Source organism: Austrofundulus limnaeus, unplaced genomic scaffold, assembly GCF_001266775.1.
Source record: "Austrofundulus limnaeus strain Quisiro unplaced genomic scaffold, Austrofundulus_limnaeus-1.0 Scaffold224, whole genome shotgun sequence".
Lineage (NCBI taxonomy): Eukaryota > Metazoa > Chordata > Actinopteri > Cyprinodontiformes > Rivulidae > Austrofundulus > Austrofundulus limnaeus.
The window spans coordinates 79,433-95,373 of NW_013952626.1; the positions used below are offsets into that span (position 1 = coordinate 79,433).

Consider the following 15,941-nt stretch of genomic DNA (forward strand, 5'->3'; position numbering starts at 1 on the left):
GAAGTGTGTGCTCTTTGTGTACATACAGGACGTAATTTAAGCATTTCAGATGCATTAGCTACACATAGCTGTAGCATCCCGTACTGCAGGAAGAGAGCGGCTTCCAGTATGTCAGAGTGGGCTTTTCGCTTGAACAACCGCAAGGAAGATACCTGCGTAATGTCGACATACTATCATCCATACAGCATCATACCATCTCTGTAATGTTTTGTTCGAACTGTACTGAATCTGAATTTTATTTTGAAATAGTTGCTGAAACCGGAAGTACCACTACCAGCTAAATGATGGTGTTATGCTTGTGACGAAGCAGCCGAAGCTGAATTGAACAGAACACTCTAACCGGTGTGCAGGTGGATAGACACAAGACCATCCACATTAAATAAACTCAATATTTCCCAATATTTCATACCTAATAGGAAATAAAAGCATATAAAATGTGGTAGTACCGTCATTGTTTCTTTTTCCTGTAATGTAAATCAGCTGACTCTCTTTAACTTATCTCGTAATTATGACATCTTGTCTAATAATTATGAGATCCTAATTGCATCTTATCTCATAATTCTGAGATCTTTTCTCGTAATTATGAGATAAGATCTTGTAATTATGACATCTTATCTTATAAATATGAGATGTTTTCTCATAATTATGAGATAAGATCTTGTATTTTTTCTCATAATTATGAGATAGTTTCTTGTAATTATGAGATCAGGGGTCCTAATTTTTTTTATTTGGTGACTGCAATGCTCTTCCTTATTAATGTAGGCATTTGACAGAAATTAAAGAAACTATAATTCAGTTAAAGGCTTTCAAACAGCTTAGTTCTAACCTGCACACATAGTCAGCTTTACATATCCTCATCTGTGTAATGCAGTTAGGTTTGTCCACACTTTCATAGGAACAGCTGGGTACAATGGTCTGCCTCCGACGCTCGGCGCATGCTGTGTCCGTACAGGGGCAGAAGAGCAGCTGGTGTGTGTAGTCTGCAGGAACCCGGTCAAAGAACCTGCGCAGGGCCTTATTGCATTTTGGCCGGTTGCACAGGCCTGATTTGGCAGTGGGTTTGATACAAGCTGAAACATATTCTGTGCGAAGCTTCTGGCACAAGTCGTCCACGTTGCAAGCCTTGGCCGCATCCAGGCAGCGATTGACCGTCGCCATGCCAACATCCGTGTCTGTGGATGAAAGTGGGATCAGAAACAAGATATCAACGGAACACCAAAAGTCACATGACACGTGTGATTTATTATTTAATTATGTTGAGAAGCATTTTTCTTGTTAAAAAGTCATATCAGACGGTTAAACATTGAACCCTGGAAACAGCTTTATGAAAGGATGTAAACAAAGACAGTGAAACTCGCTCTGGAATGAATTATGAGTCATTATTTGTTTATGTCATTGTCATCAGGTCATGGGATGTAATAGATTAATCACTTTTTGTCTTTTAACAAAGTGATTGAGAAGGATTTTTGTGAAATCACATGCTGAAGTTGTTTGGCAGCACAGATCAAAACCTAAACTGCAATTCAAGTATTAGTTACACAACATCAGCTGGAAATGTAGGAGATGGGGGCAAATTGTTGCAGTTGTGGTGCCTGCCCTAATAAAGTAAACGTTGTGATTTGAAGCTAAACCATCATTTTCTTCAACCAAAGCAAGCAGATCAATGTTGGAGCTTGTCTCAGTTACTTTCATCAAAACAAGTACATCAACCAGCTTGAAAGTTAACAATAAAGGAGTTTAAGGCTTAAATAGTGGATAATCACAAAGGATTTCCTCATTTMATAAAGTATACCCTCATATTTTTTATGTTTAGTTTGGGTTTTTTTTGTTTTGTTTTGTTTTTTGTTTTGTAATTTATGTAACACCGTCTTGATTTAAAGCATAATTGTTACCAAATCCCTACTATTTTATAGCATTGAATAGTGAGTTTAAAAAATCTCAGGTAATTCCGTCMGACCATCCGTTTTCTTCCATTTATCCGGAATCGGGTTGCGGGGTGAACAGCCAAAGCAGAGACATCCAGGCTTCCCTCTCCCCAGCCACTTGGGCCAGCTCCTCTAGGGGAATCCCAAGGTGTTCCCAGGCCAGCCGAGAAACATAGTCCCTCCAGCATGTTCTGGGTCTTCCTCTGGACCTCCTCCCAGTGGGACTTGCCTGGAACACCTCACCAGGGAGGCGTCCAGGAGGCATCCTAACCAGATGAACCACCTCAACTGGCTCCTCTCGACGTGGAGGAGCAGCGGCTCTACTCTGAGTCCCTCCTGGATGTCTGAGCTTCTCACCCTATCTCTAAGGGAGAGCCCAGCCACCCTGTGAAGGAAACTCATTTCAGCCGCTTGTATCCGCGATCTCGTTCTTTCGGTCACTACCCAAAGTTTGTAACCATTGATGAGGGTAGGAACRTGGACCGACTGGTAAACCGAGAGCTTTGCCTTGTGGCTCAGCTCCCGCTTCACCACGACAGACCGGTACAGCGCCCACATCACTGCAGATGCAGCACCAATCCGCCTGTCAACCACCCCGCTCCATTCTTCCCTCATTCGTGAACAAGACCCTGAGATACTTRAACTCCTCCACTTGGGGTAGGACCTCCTCCCCGACCCTGAGGCGGCACGCTACCGGTTTCCGGCTCAAGACCATGGTCTCGGATTTGGAGGCACTGATCCTCATCCCGGCCGATTCACACTCGGCTGCGAACTGCTCCAGTGAGAGCTGGAGATCACGATCTGGTGAAGCCAATAGGACCACATCATCTGCAAAAAACAGAGATGTGTTCCTAATGTCACCAAAAAGGATCCTCCCAACACCTTGGCTGTGCCTAGAAATTCTGCCCATAAACGTTATGAACAGAATCGGTGACAAAGGGCAACCTTGGCAGAGTCCAACTTTCACCAAAAACGAGTCTGACTTACTACCGGCAATGCAGACCAAGCTCTGGCACCGGTCGTACAGGGACCTAACAGCCCGCATCAATGGGCCTGGTACCCCATACTCCCGGAGTACCCTCCACAGGAGTCCCCGAGAGACACGGTCGAACACCTTCTCCAAGTCCACAAAACACATGTAGACTGGTTGGGTGACTCCCACGCGCCCTCCAGGACCCTGCTGAKGGTGTAGAGCTGGTCCGCTGTTCCACGACCAGGACGAAAACCACGCTGCTCAGGTAATTCATTTAGAATATAAAATAACTGCAAAGCACTGTTCAATCAATAAATGCTGTGAATTAAAGAAAACATAATTTATATTTTCTGTAAAAATTGTTCTTTTAATGCACCATACAAACAATAAATTTTATTTTCAATAGAAAAAGGTTATTAGGAACTCCCATAATAATGTTGTTAAATTCATAAAACATTTCTTTCAATATAATCTGAGAAACCACTGCAGTAAAGTCTTTCAAACTGCACTATTTGATATAGTTTAGAAACATTTTTTGTTTGTTTCATGTCTGATTTCGTATTTTGCAGTGAGTACCTTTAAGCCACAATATTCAATATGCTGCTTGAAGTTGTAATAACAAAAGAATTTCATGAAATAAATTTATGATCAAATATGTACACAGTCTTGAAGGATAAAACTGTAAATGTTGATGAAAGGTAATAAAATCATTTTACCTGCTGTAATAGAGGCTAAACGAACATAATCGTAATCCCTCTGCACTGCCTCATATGGATAACTCTCCACGAGGTTCAGTCCTAAAAGATAGATTCAAAGAAAATTTGGATTAAATTAATTAACAGTTTAAAATAAAAAAATTATCACAATCAATTTCATTCAGTTGTTTTTACACTCCACGAGGCTTGATCATAAATTATATTCATGATTTTGTCAAAGATATGTGTGCTTTTTTTTTAAACAAACTGTTGACCAAATTCACCAACCGTGTATGATGGACTGATGAAGACTCCAGTAGATGCTTAGGCAGTTTTTTTCCTTCTTCATTCCTCGTTTACACTGGCAACCATGCAAYGGGCTGGACAGAAGGGCGGACACTGCATTGGCACACTGGCTCCTGGCTCCTGGGCCGAGCTTCATGCTGCCGTTTCCCGCTACACACTGACGTAAAGTACGCAGACGTGGACTACATGTCTCATCCCCGGAGCACGAATCTCCAGCCACCAAACAGTCTGTGCCGGCCAGAATGACTTCTAACAAGGCTGCGGGAGAGGAAATCAGAGCACAAAAGAGCAGAAAGATTAGGGCGAGCTGAGAGCCCTTAAAAAGCCAGATTGGTGGTCTGGAATATAAAAAGTGGAGAAACTCAAAAACATTTTAAGGAATAAATCTAAACTGTTGTATGGTAATGAGAATTATGTTAAATCAGTCCGAGCCTCATTGTGGAATTCTGGAAACGTGCAAATGCGGAGGTGAGGTTCTCTTGCAAGTATGCAATTATCATAGCACTGCTCTCATACAATGTGCTGAAATTTTAATGGGTTTAGCTCATGTTTTTTTTTCCTCTCTGCAGCTTCAAAAGCTTGAATGTATTATGAATTTTAAGTTAGTTAAAACCCCGGGAAGAAATCAGGCTGCTTTGTTTTTGCTGTTCTCAGAGTGGAAAAGAATGAGGAAAGTTGACGGCATGATCACTGTAATGAATTATATATTCTTAAGTAAATATGTTTCATTCATATATTTAACAATTATCTTTTTTATTAACACCTCCCAAAGTAGATAAAGTGGTAAATCTATTTTTCTCCTCTTTTTTTTTGTAAGGACTGCATGGATTTTATACTCTCGAAACTTTCCCAGAATCTGAAAAGAATATATTGTTTTTATTGCATTATATTATCTACATTCTAGAAGGCAGTAAAAGTTCAACAGCAGGTCCTGCAATGTAAAAAGTATGAATTTGCATGTATTGTGAATATTTGTAATAACTGTTTTTTATATTTTAGATAATGAGCTCCAATATAGTTTTTATCTTTTTGAGCTGTGGGTGAGTAATATGGGTGAGGTGGGCTTTGGTCTATCCTTAAAAKTACATATGTGAATTTAAGTAAAGCTCTTAAATAACTTCCAGRAGAAAAAAATGAAGAGTGGATGTATTTAACCATTATCAAGATGTATTTATACTATTGTCAATAAAGACAGATGGTGCCAGATGTATTCTGGCACTTATCCTCTCCAATAATTCATCTACCTTTTAAGTTGCTTTGATTCCCAGCTGATTAAAGCCTATTTAGTGAACTGGAGATTTTGAATTTTAAGAGTATAATAAAAAAAAAAAGTAATGATACAGAGAAGATTTTTAAAAATGCTTAGATATCTCAAACCAAAAAGGTAAAATTGTCTGATGATTTTCAGGATGACAGAAAAACAAGCAACTTTATTGTGTGGAGTATTGGAATYTTTTTTAAGAGTATTAATAATTTAAATGTCTGGTATTCAGTGTGAGTTGAGGATTCTTTTAACWTTTACGTGCAGCCAAGGCAGCTAGCATAACTCAGATACATTTTACCCTCTGTAATTTTAGTCATTTTTAATAAAGACCTTCATTAGGAATTCATGATCACACAAGTACTCACTCATCACCCAAACCAAAGGGTTATTGATAAAATCAGGCATAAAAGCAGACCTCAATGATTAAAAAAAAAAACTAAAAAAAAAACCAACATCAAAGAATGGGACACCTGAAAAAGTAAAGTTCTGGCTGAAAAAGCTGCAGTGCAGGAAGACAGTTTGGAAGTCATCAGTGATGCTCAGGGTTGTGACTTGTCCATCCAACCATTAATCTGCTTCTTCTTTTCAGGGTCATGGGGGTCATTTGGTGCCTATTGCTTCTGGCTTAAAGCTGTTCAATGTCAGTCCATCATGATAGAGAGAAATGACCATAAAGGACACAAATATTAAGACATTTAAAAGGAGAACTCCGAACCGTTTAAAGCCAGGTCATAAAGCTCATTTTCATTTTATGTCCTCATTTAAACATTAAACAAGTGTAATTCCATACATCCATTTGTTCTGCTATGCAATGGTTGACTCACAGAGGCAACAGGTTCAAAAGGAAACCCAGGTGTCCTCTACAAATCTTTTTGGGCGTACGTTGAGATCTCCCTGTGGGATGTTCTCAGACCTCCAGATTAATGGCCTCGACACATGGGGAGCGACAAAGACAGCGATTAACGGCTGTCATCGCAACCAGGGTGAAACCCAACACACAGGATGCGATGGCGACGGCAGCGTTGTGAATCATGCTCTCGGGTCAATTGTCCTCAAGAAATTTGGTTGGTTCTTTTACACTATTTGTCTGAATTGGATTCACCACCTTGAGATGTACCAGCAGAACATTAAAGCAGATGAAAAATTGTTACCGACTGCCTGGCTCTTCTGTTCCCAAAACAACTGATTACAGATTTGTCTCTCCCCTACAACGGCCTTGAAGAACTGTTGGACTAAATTCTTCCTGGATACTGACATCGACTGAGGCTCTGCCCCCCCCCCACACACACACACCCGTCTGTGATCTGGTTCCTGGAGCAGGCTGAAGGCCGCACAGAATGAACACTTAACATCCATATTCTGAACTATGGCTGTGCTGGTTTTGGGGACTGGATTCCTCGGGCTTATTCTTCAGATATTCACACAAGCATACAACACTCATGGCTTCAGATACAAGCCCCGCTAAACTCACTTACTCCTCTGGCTAAAAAATRTGCTCTACRCAGAGGCTTTTTAAAATAAAAACCATAGTGTGTCACATTGTTGATTTAATATRATGTTTTGTTTTGTTTTTTCCTCATCTTCCCTTATGTGGTTTTTAGTTTTTCTGTTGTTAAAGGTAGCGCAACTGTGTTTGCTGCATGACCKGTTTCACTGGTTCCCCCATGTTTGCCTTGTATGTCTTCTTGAATGGGTGTTTCTTAACTGCCCCCTCCCCCTTCCCTGAATGTACAGCACCTTGGGAATTTATTTCTGTGAAAGAGCGGCGTTGCCTCCCGTGTGATCAAGAAGGCATTCTGATCAGAAGGTCAAACTACCTCATCTCACTCAAAACTTAATAATAGATGCAAGTCAACTGTTATTTTCAAAGTAGAGATGCATCAGTTTTACACCAGCTCCTCGCTTCTCTCTAAGACTGAGCCCAGCCACCCAATGAAGGAGGACAATTTTTGCGGTTTGTATTACTTCGGTCATGATACTTCTAGGAGAGGGTTAAAAAAGATGGACAAGTAAACGGAGAGGTTCGCCTTTTTTGGCTCAGCTCTTTTTTTTCATGACAGACCAGAACCTGCAGACAAGGCCCCAATCTGTCGCTCCATCTCCTGCTTCATCCAACCGTCACTCGTGAACAAGACTCCCAGATGCTTGAACTTCTCCGCTCGAGGCAGAAACACTCCCACAACACACACCCACTTCTGTTGTTTCAAAAGTAATGAATGTTTGTGAATCCTAACCTTTTTTTATATTTCTATTTTCTTTAAGTTATTCTGCGAACATATTTCTAAGAATGACCCACATGGTGCATCTTATCATTCACACTCTGAAACCTCATATTATCTGTTTTATATATTTTTTGTTTACCCTTTTCCTCAGATCCGCCTTTTTGTATTCAGAGCTGTATTCCCTTATTTACACTGTACTCTGAAGCAATATTGCTTCAGCTATGTTTTGATCTCTACAACATGCATGCATAAAAAGAAATTATTTGAAAAGTTTGTCATATTTTGTCAGCTTCACATCAGTAGTCATTTAAACTCTAAACAACCATCAAACACAAGTCAGATAGGCACATTTAATATGAATATGTAAAAAAGGTTTCAACCTTTGCCGGTGACCTGGAAGGTCATGTCACAGGCATAGGTAGACAAAAAAAATTGCAATAATGTTTTTTTTTAGCACTGAGGGTCAGTTTGTGCTGCCTTGCTAGATGCTGAAATAGACATCATACATCATGAATGCAAATTAGTCACTTGATTTGACATTTCCAATAAGCCTGTCTCAGTGAACCAGGTTTAGGCTATTAACCACGTCAGTAATCTGTGTGTTCTGAGCTTCAGTAAGTCCTCAGTCTCCCTGCCACATAAATCACAGGAAGATTAGCTGATCAGTTACCCTTGCGCACTGACTTAATGGTCCACTTCAGCAGAGATAAAACAGGGGGAAAGGAAATCTAATGAAGTCAGCCGGAATGTTACCTTCACTTGTACAAACCTACGAGCATGGGAAGCTTTTGTTGAAAATATGATGCAATAATGCAGAAAATAATACTGATTATGTGCTCCTGCTATTTGTAAATGATTTGTAACACTAACATGTCAAGCTATTTTAGTTCAATCACCTGTTCCATCAGTGAACTATACCAGTTTCTGAACAGTTTCCCATTACAGTAAGTTACTTTTTTCTACTATTTACACTATTTTACTAGCTTTTCTTGAGGCCAGTTTAATATTACATCAATTTCAGACTAATTGTAATACCATCTACATGAGTGTGATGCAGCTTTAAAGAAACAAATGATGCTTTCCTTGATAAGTTGGCAGCCCACAGCTCTTTTTCTGTGCAGTTAAATATGTGTAGTCATTAAACAACATCAGAAATGAAATGTGTGTTTCATCTGCAGTCTGTGCCTTCAGGGAGGGGATGTGGTAATTTGCAAACATTAGAAGGTAGCAACTTTATATCTTATTTAAATCTGCAGACTTCTGGTTGGTTCTCAGTTAAATGCTGGTCTGTCATAATGAAGCTCATTATCATTTAGCTGCTTTTTCAGTTGTATTTATCATGATCACTCTGACACCACAAAGTCAGTCAGTGTTTCTGCCACCTACAAGCAAAAGCATATTAGCGTGCACGATGTGTTAGCAGTTTGAGGATGTGTTGAAGATGACTCTCAGCTACTACCAGATAAAGCTTTAGCTCAAAAATCTGTATATTTGACTACGGTTGATTAGCTTTGATGGCCGTTTTTAAACTGCTTGTCTTTAAATGTTAATCCTTTGTGGACGTACATCTAATGAATATGTCCTAAAACTTTAAATAAAATACAACCATTGGTTAATCAGATATTTTGCTAACACTGCAGTCAAACCAACACATGTACACTCCTTTGCTGTTAAATAATCAACTGGTGACAGCGTACTTGGGGAAAATGTGGGTACATTAAACATTTTATTGTTGTTGTTGTTTCCAGTAAAATAATAAATTTACTTATGAATATATTTTTCTAAATTCATTTAGTCTGTTTTTACATTATATTTGTTTTAAAGTTATTTAAWTTTTTTTATCAAAACATAAAGAAATTAAGTTTAAAACCGCAGGGAAAGAATTCTCACTGAATCCTGAGTGATTTTTTTTCATAATTCTAAGACTTGTATTCATTTGATAGCTTACTAGTTGCATCTCATCTACTCTAAATGTTTTTGTTGGAATTTAAACAAGTAAAATATTTGCAGATTAAAATATGTTTATTGTGTTTTTGATTTTACAGTTCATCAGTTCAGTCAAATCAATGTCTTAGCAATTCTATTGAATTTCTTTCCACAAATTACTTTTTGTGAGTTTAAAAAGTGAATTATTTTAGTGGGAAAAAATCATTCTGATTAATGTCCTTGAGCTTTTTAAATATTTAATCAAATGTCATTAAAATATAAAGAGATCAAAGTTGCACACTTTAATAAAATTCAAATGATATTTGATCCCATTTATTATTAATTGGCCAATGGGAGTCRTAATCTTTTAGAGTAAAGAATTTTGCTTGTAAAAAATAAACATACCTCTAATAATGGGCAAGTCGAAAATGTAAAGGTTTCAGTTATTGCTGTGAGCGTAATTTGTTCTGAATGTGTAAAAGTCTTTCGAACAAAGCTGTGGTCTTTATATTCCTGCTGTATCTTTGCTGACTTGTTCTCTGCATTAGATGATAATGCTACATTTTAAGGCACAAACTAAGCAGTTTCAAACATCAAAGTGGAGAAGATTGAATTAGGCAAAATGAGACTGAAATCTCCATCTGCATTCCGAATAAAGCAATGTCAGCTGCACTTATTCTGCATACATCAAACAAACAAAAGGCCCAGAAAATCTCCCTAATTTGGCTTCAAGGTTTCAGAAAGAAAAGGTATTTGCTATTTCAGCTGGATACTTCGGGTTATGCAGTTCAAAAAAAAATCTATCATTCTTTTCAAACAAAGGCTACTTTTAGTAGTTGCAAAATTACCAAATTAAAACTGCTGTGAGAATGAAGCAAAACTTGATAAATGAGTGGTAGCCTATGACCCCTGCACATAAGCAACGCACCAATGCACCAGACATCATCAGAATGAATTCATTGTTTTGGGAGAGGGTCCAGAGGGGGTGGAGGGCACTAATTTTTGGGCCCATCATCAGAGCTGAACAAAATAAAAATTGTTAAATAGTTTTTGAGTTATAAGCATTTGTGCATGTCCAAGCAACCCCTTTTCAGATGAGGTTGGGGTCCAAAGGGGGTGGAGTGTATTGTTTTCAGATGGAGCCCCCTCCCCAAATATGGGGGTCTATCGTAAAACCATTGGATGGCACAGCATAGGTCAAACACATGTACATTCCTACCAAATTTCATGTTGATCTGTGCAGCAGTTTCTGTGCTACGGTTGACCAAATATCTTGAAAAAATTTCAAAATAAAATAAAAATAATGAAATAAACAGTACAAAAACAATATGACCCCTGCTTCACATTCACAGGGTCATAATAAAGCATGTTAGTAAGCTACAGTGTCAGCAAATCTAATGCAAGAAAATTTTAGTGTTCATTAACTGAAGTCGAGACGAAAACACATAAACGTTGAATAAATTGAAATGTGAAAGGAATGAGGACCAAACAACACCAGTGACTGGAAATGAATGAGGATTTAAAGCTTTCACTGCAAGCAGGAAATCCACGCTAACAAGAAGCCGGAAGTTTCAGCATATTTACATTCTTCAGGTCCTGGTACACCCACTACTGGCCTACAGCTGAATCGCAGACACGCAGGACAAAAATCCTCTTCTTATGTTTGAATAACGGGTTTTTTTATGTGTTGTAAAAATGTTTCGGGCATGTATCTAAACTATTTTAATCAAGACATAACAATAGTTAAACAATGGGTTATAACAGCCAATACTTAAAAAGGAAAACTAAGAAAATGGTTTTAAATCAATATCTAACATGACTAATGAATATCTTCACTAATATGAACTGTGATTTAAATATAATATTTCTTTGACCTGAAAGTTTTCAACAGTCAGTGTCATCTAAATGTGATACAGACCACMAAAGAGGAAATAATAAAACTTTCACAAAATTATGCACAAAACCAGAAGAAAATGGAAGTGAAGTAATAAATAAAGCAGGTATACGGTTATAAAAACCTGCACATTTCCACCTTCAGCAAAGCTCCTGTAAACTACTTTTGCAGTCTGCAACATGAGGTCAGRTCACAACTGCAGCTGTACGATTGTCTCATTTGAGAGGCATGGAAGGTGTGGATTAAAGAGTTTGAAACTTGTATTCCTTCCTCCAAGTGATGTTGATTGCATCAGGTTCTGGATAGAAACCATTTAGGTCTTTGATAATGATCTCCTGTTCTCTAGCCTTGCAAAAATAAAAAATAAAACTGGTGCTTTTGACTTGAGAGTAGACAGATGGTGTCCCTGTGTGTGTTGCTGAAWCTCACATCTATACAAACATGCTGTAGATTCAAACTCTCTGCAGGAACTTTTGAGTAAAAAAAACATACATTATATATACCTAATCACATCYGGTACAGAGTGTCAGCCGGGTTTTCAGCTCCTCTGGTTTGAGCATTTTACAGASTTCCCAGGGAGGAAGAGCCAAAGCCGAACAAGCATGAATTTTWTCAAAGGTAGGTACACAGATGTTGTAATTTTCTATAAAATAAGCCGTCCTAACTTTTAGGATTATTTCACACTGTGGTCATAAACCACTGTAGAAAATGTCCTCGCTGGTTCTGGTTGGTGCTTTTTAATCGCACCTCGGAGCTGCTTTAGTGAGAACAACCATCTGATGAGGCGACCAGCACAGAGAGCATAAACATGCAGACTGGAGTCCGTGYTGCTGGGGAATCCAGCCATGATCTACCATGATGCACTGCTCAGAACTGCACTCATCCTGACACTTTTTTTAGGATTTTCAATTGTGGAGGAGGGCGACAGAAGTTTACATTATAGCTTTTGTCTCAATTTATGTTGATGAACAGGAAAAAAAACAACAAAGCAATCTGCAGTAAACCGTTGTAAAGTCATAGCAGCCATGAAAATCTATTTAATTACATCCTAGTGTTAGAATGTTATTGTCTGTTCTGTTTGTCATGGGAAATCAAACGTATAAATTGTATCTCCATCTAAATTAAAAGCAAACAATTAGCATGACAGAGAGTTCTGTTGTCAGTTCACACTAGCTTCAGTTGCTTAGTGRTGTACTTTAACTGCCAGCATATTGTTTGTATGTGGAAAAATCATCCTAAATAATCCAAGTAGTTGTTTTAAACCAAATATTTAGACTTAAAGCTCAATAAAAATCCCAACAAGGCAAAAAAAACAACACTCAACTGCAGCTACCGTATCAAAAAGAATACCCTTAATTCGGTTAACTGTCTAAATAAGGACCACTTGTATAACAAGAAATGTTTTATTTAAATTGTTTTCAAAGAGTGTACAATGTACAGTACGACTGCAAGTAAAGTAAAGCCTGAGAGATTAATGGGGAACAATGAGGAAATTAAAGACAGGTGATTTAATGGTAACAGGAAACAGGTGTGGTAGGACAGAGGAGCAGAAGCTGACAAAGGAAAAGTACTGAAAATGACTGAAACACTGGAAGACAATGAAACAAATCGAACACAAAAAAGTAGAAAAAATAATRATCACAGAAGACAAACAGTAACAAGGAATTTCAAAGGAAACACAAAGAATAGCAACATGATAAAACCAAACTAAATCCATAAATCTATCAAACAGCCCAGGATTGTGACACTCATCACATACTGACGCTTGTAAAAAGCCCCCCAAAAAAATCTCCTTCATCTTTTTTACACCCAGAAACCAGCCCACACAGCTGAGAATAATATCCTTTAGCCTTCGGCGATAACAAAGACAGATCTGTGTTGATAACTTCAAAAAGCATCACCTAACATTTTCTCTGATGTTTATGTACAATAATAATGTGAATTTCTCTTCTTTTAATTTTCACTGAAAGAATAATTCATATGTTTTGGAAAACTCTTAGATTTATTGTTCACACATAAGGGTGAAGRATTCGCTATTTTAAGTTTAATATCWCTGCCATCTTTTCATGCTTGAAGGTGCTCCATGTTGACAGAAACATCTCCAAAAGCTGTCAGACTGACACACATGCTCAAGTGAATTCATCTCCATTACTCAGAACCATAACATGTAAATAACAGGCTTGTTTTTCTTTGTAAACATGCATATTTCATGCTTTGTATCTTTCTTTTTTTTGGTCAAATTACTTTCCATCCATAGTTTAAAATTTCCCAAACTCACAATCTTACTTGTGACAGCAAGAAACATGCAAATCGATCCCCAAATGCCAGAGCTGATGTGTGAAGGAAACGAATCATAAACAAAAGATTATATCTGAATGAGACAAAGAACATAGTTGTTATTCATGACTTGAGCTGCTGCTTCAAGTGAGCATCAATGTCAGCTTGATCCGACGGCTCGATGCTGTAAAACAGACCAGTGCTCCACCAAAGGTCCCCTGGCACGAAACTTTGTCTGGCTCGTCATGCTATGACCTGACTAGTAACAACTTGACTGTGGTTGTGTTTGTTTGTTTTATGGAGCACGTTTTTTTTTTTTTTCTGGGTTTTAATCTTTGAATGCGAACACGTTTGCAGTGGAGCGGGTTCTTTATGAACTCAGGACCTAAAGGCATTTGTTGGCATTATCTACCAACAACAGCTTYAAAGGGACTCAGGCTATAAGTCCTGTCAGTTAAAGTCACATTAAATCATATCAGTGGCAGTCTGGACGGTTATCAGTGCCACAGGGGAAGAGTGAAGGCTTACAGTAAAGAAAAAAATTCTTTAGGTCTTATGGGAAGAGTATATCTCTCAGCCCAATCTGATTCAGTCAGTGATTTAGTTTGGCCTGTGTAGTCTCTGTGTAACAGCTATACTTCATCATGTTCTGGGAAGATCAGAGGTTTACAGGCCAGCCGGTGGGGTCTTCTTCAGTGTGTACATACATTTAGTTTTTACATCTTAGAAAACTACACTGCAAAAGATTTTCCATCTACCCAAGTCTTGTGATCTTATGTCCTGGCTGGCTGTGGCTGAGTGGTTGGGGGCCTTGTCCTGTTGCCAGTTCAATCCATGTGTTTATGAATGAGTGAATGTCTATAGCAGTGGTGTCCAAAGTCGGTGCTCAAGGGCCGGTGTCCTGCATGTTTTAGGTGCTGCCCTTCTTCAACACAGCTGAACCTAAGGGGTACTTAACTAGTGGACCTCTGCAGACCTTGCTGGAAGGTAAAATCATCTCTTTGAATCAGATGTGCTGAAGCAGGGACAAATCTAAAACTTGCTGGAGACTGGCCCTTGATCTTGTTTTGAGACTGACATAGTCAGCTAGCCTGGCCTTTGCCTTCCTACGCAGTTCCGCTCAGTTCTAGTTTCCCTTCACTGCTCCATCTGGGATTTCTCACATAGACAAGGATTTCTACGGGAGAATTTTGTGGGGGCCAATCAGCAAACARAAGGCGGAGTTTTGAAYGTTGATTTCTGTGCAGTTTCTGCTAGTTTAGCAATGGCAGTGGAGGAAGTGAATGATTCAGTTCATGTTGATAAGGCTTCCAAATTAAATTAAATTTGCCTGTCAAAGCCAGCAGCTCTCATTTACAGTCGTCTAGTTTGGCTCGGTACTTCTCCTCTCAGTAGGGTTGTTTACAGTGCACGCAACTTCCAGTTAGCTTCTTAGCTTAGCCTCCTTCACAGTGGAGCTGGCACACATATGTCGCGGCCAACCGATCCAATAATTTTAAACTTCAACAGAGGCCACGCCTCCAGAAAGAATCGCTTCTCTATAGCCGAGAGTCCAGACCCTTGTACGAAGCAAAGCAAAGAACAAGGGGCTAGTTTTAACCAGGCTAATACTCAGCAAGAACAGAATGTGTTATTCTTGTTAGCCTGGATAATTTTCTTTATTTCAAGAAGTCTTAACAAGTGCAATTGTCTTATTGTCAATTGTCTGAAGATACAAACTGCAATCTAGTATTTTTTTTACTTTATTTAGATGGCTATTTTGGCAGTGTAGCTAAWTGGACCTAAACGCCATACCACACTAGACAACCTATGCCAGCTTGTGATTTTTTTTTATGTCTAAGTACTAATAAAAGTTTTGTATTTGATCAATTTGTTAGTACACACCTAGAAGAGGCTTAAAGTTGATTGTTTTWATTCCATCTCTTATTTCTTCTGCATAGATGTCTTTAAAATGTTCTTAAATTGGCATGAATTCTCTAAAATTTTACAGGGCCTTAAGCCTAAAATATGATTTTCAGCTATAAAATGACAGAAGTACAAATGAGATAATGAAATCACAGTAAAATGTTTTCTGTTACTGCAACATAGCTTTCGTCTTTGAGAGCTAAATTAGTTTAGAATTTCAGTGTGAACCACTAAGTGATTACCGATGTAAAGTTAAGCAGATGAAACGTTTGTTAGATCATCAAAACATTTGTCCAGTTTGGTTGTGTTTGAAAAGAACCACCTGAATAATCAAGGCAGCCATTTACACCATCAACAGACATATAAAGCAGATACAACAATGTAAAATCATGCACAACTCTGACCTTTTTCCTAAAATAACAACTGATCTCATCCTAAAACTGTTGCCAAAGAAAAGAAAATCCAAAATAACACAGTAGATAAAATCTGAAATACAGGTCTGCTGTTGAATATAAAATGGATTTTGTCATAAAAATATGCACAATCATATATAT

The 15,941-nt window shown here is 38.4% G+C and overlaps 1 protein-coding gene across 2 annotated transcripts in view; it reads right to left on the reverse strand.

The window, feature by feature from the left end:
- The window catches only part of LOC106525356 (GDNF family receptor alpha-4), a 60,045-nt gene that overhangs the window by 9,487 nt on the left and 34,617 nt on the right, over positions 1-15,941 (reverse strand). For both annotated transcript variants that reach the window (XM_014019558.1, XM_014019557.1), the window contains exons 2-4: positions 3,882-4,157; positions 3,615-3,695; positions 827-1,172 (exon numbers count right to left, since the gene is read on the reverse strand). In XM_014019558.1, the coding sequence (XP_013875012.1) occupies positions 827-1,172; positions 3,615-3,695; positions 3,882-4,157 (703 nt within the window). The remainder of the gene's footprint in view (positions 1-826; positions 1,173-3,614; positions 3,696-3,881; positions 4,158-15,941) is intronic.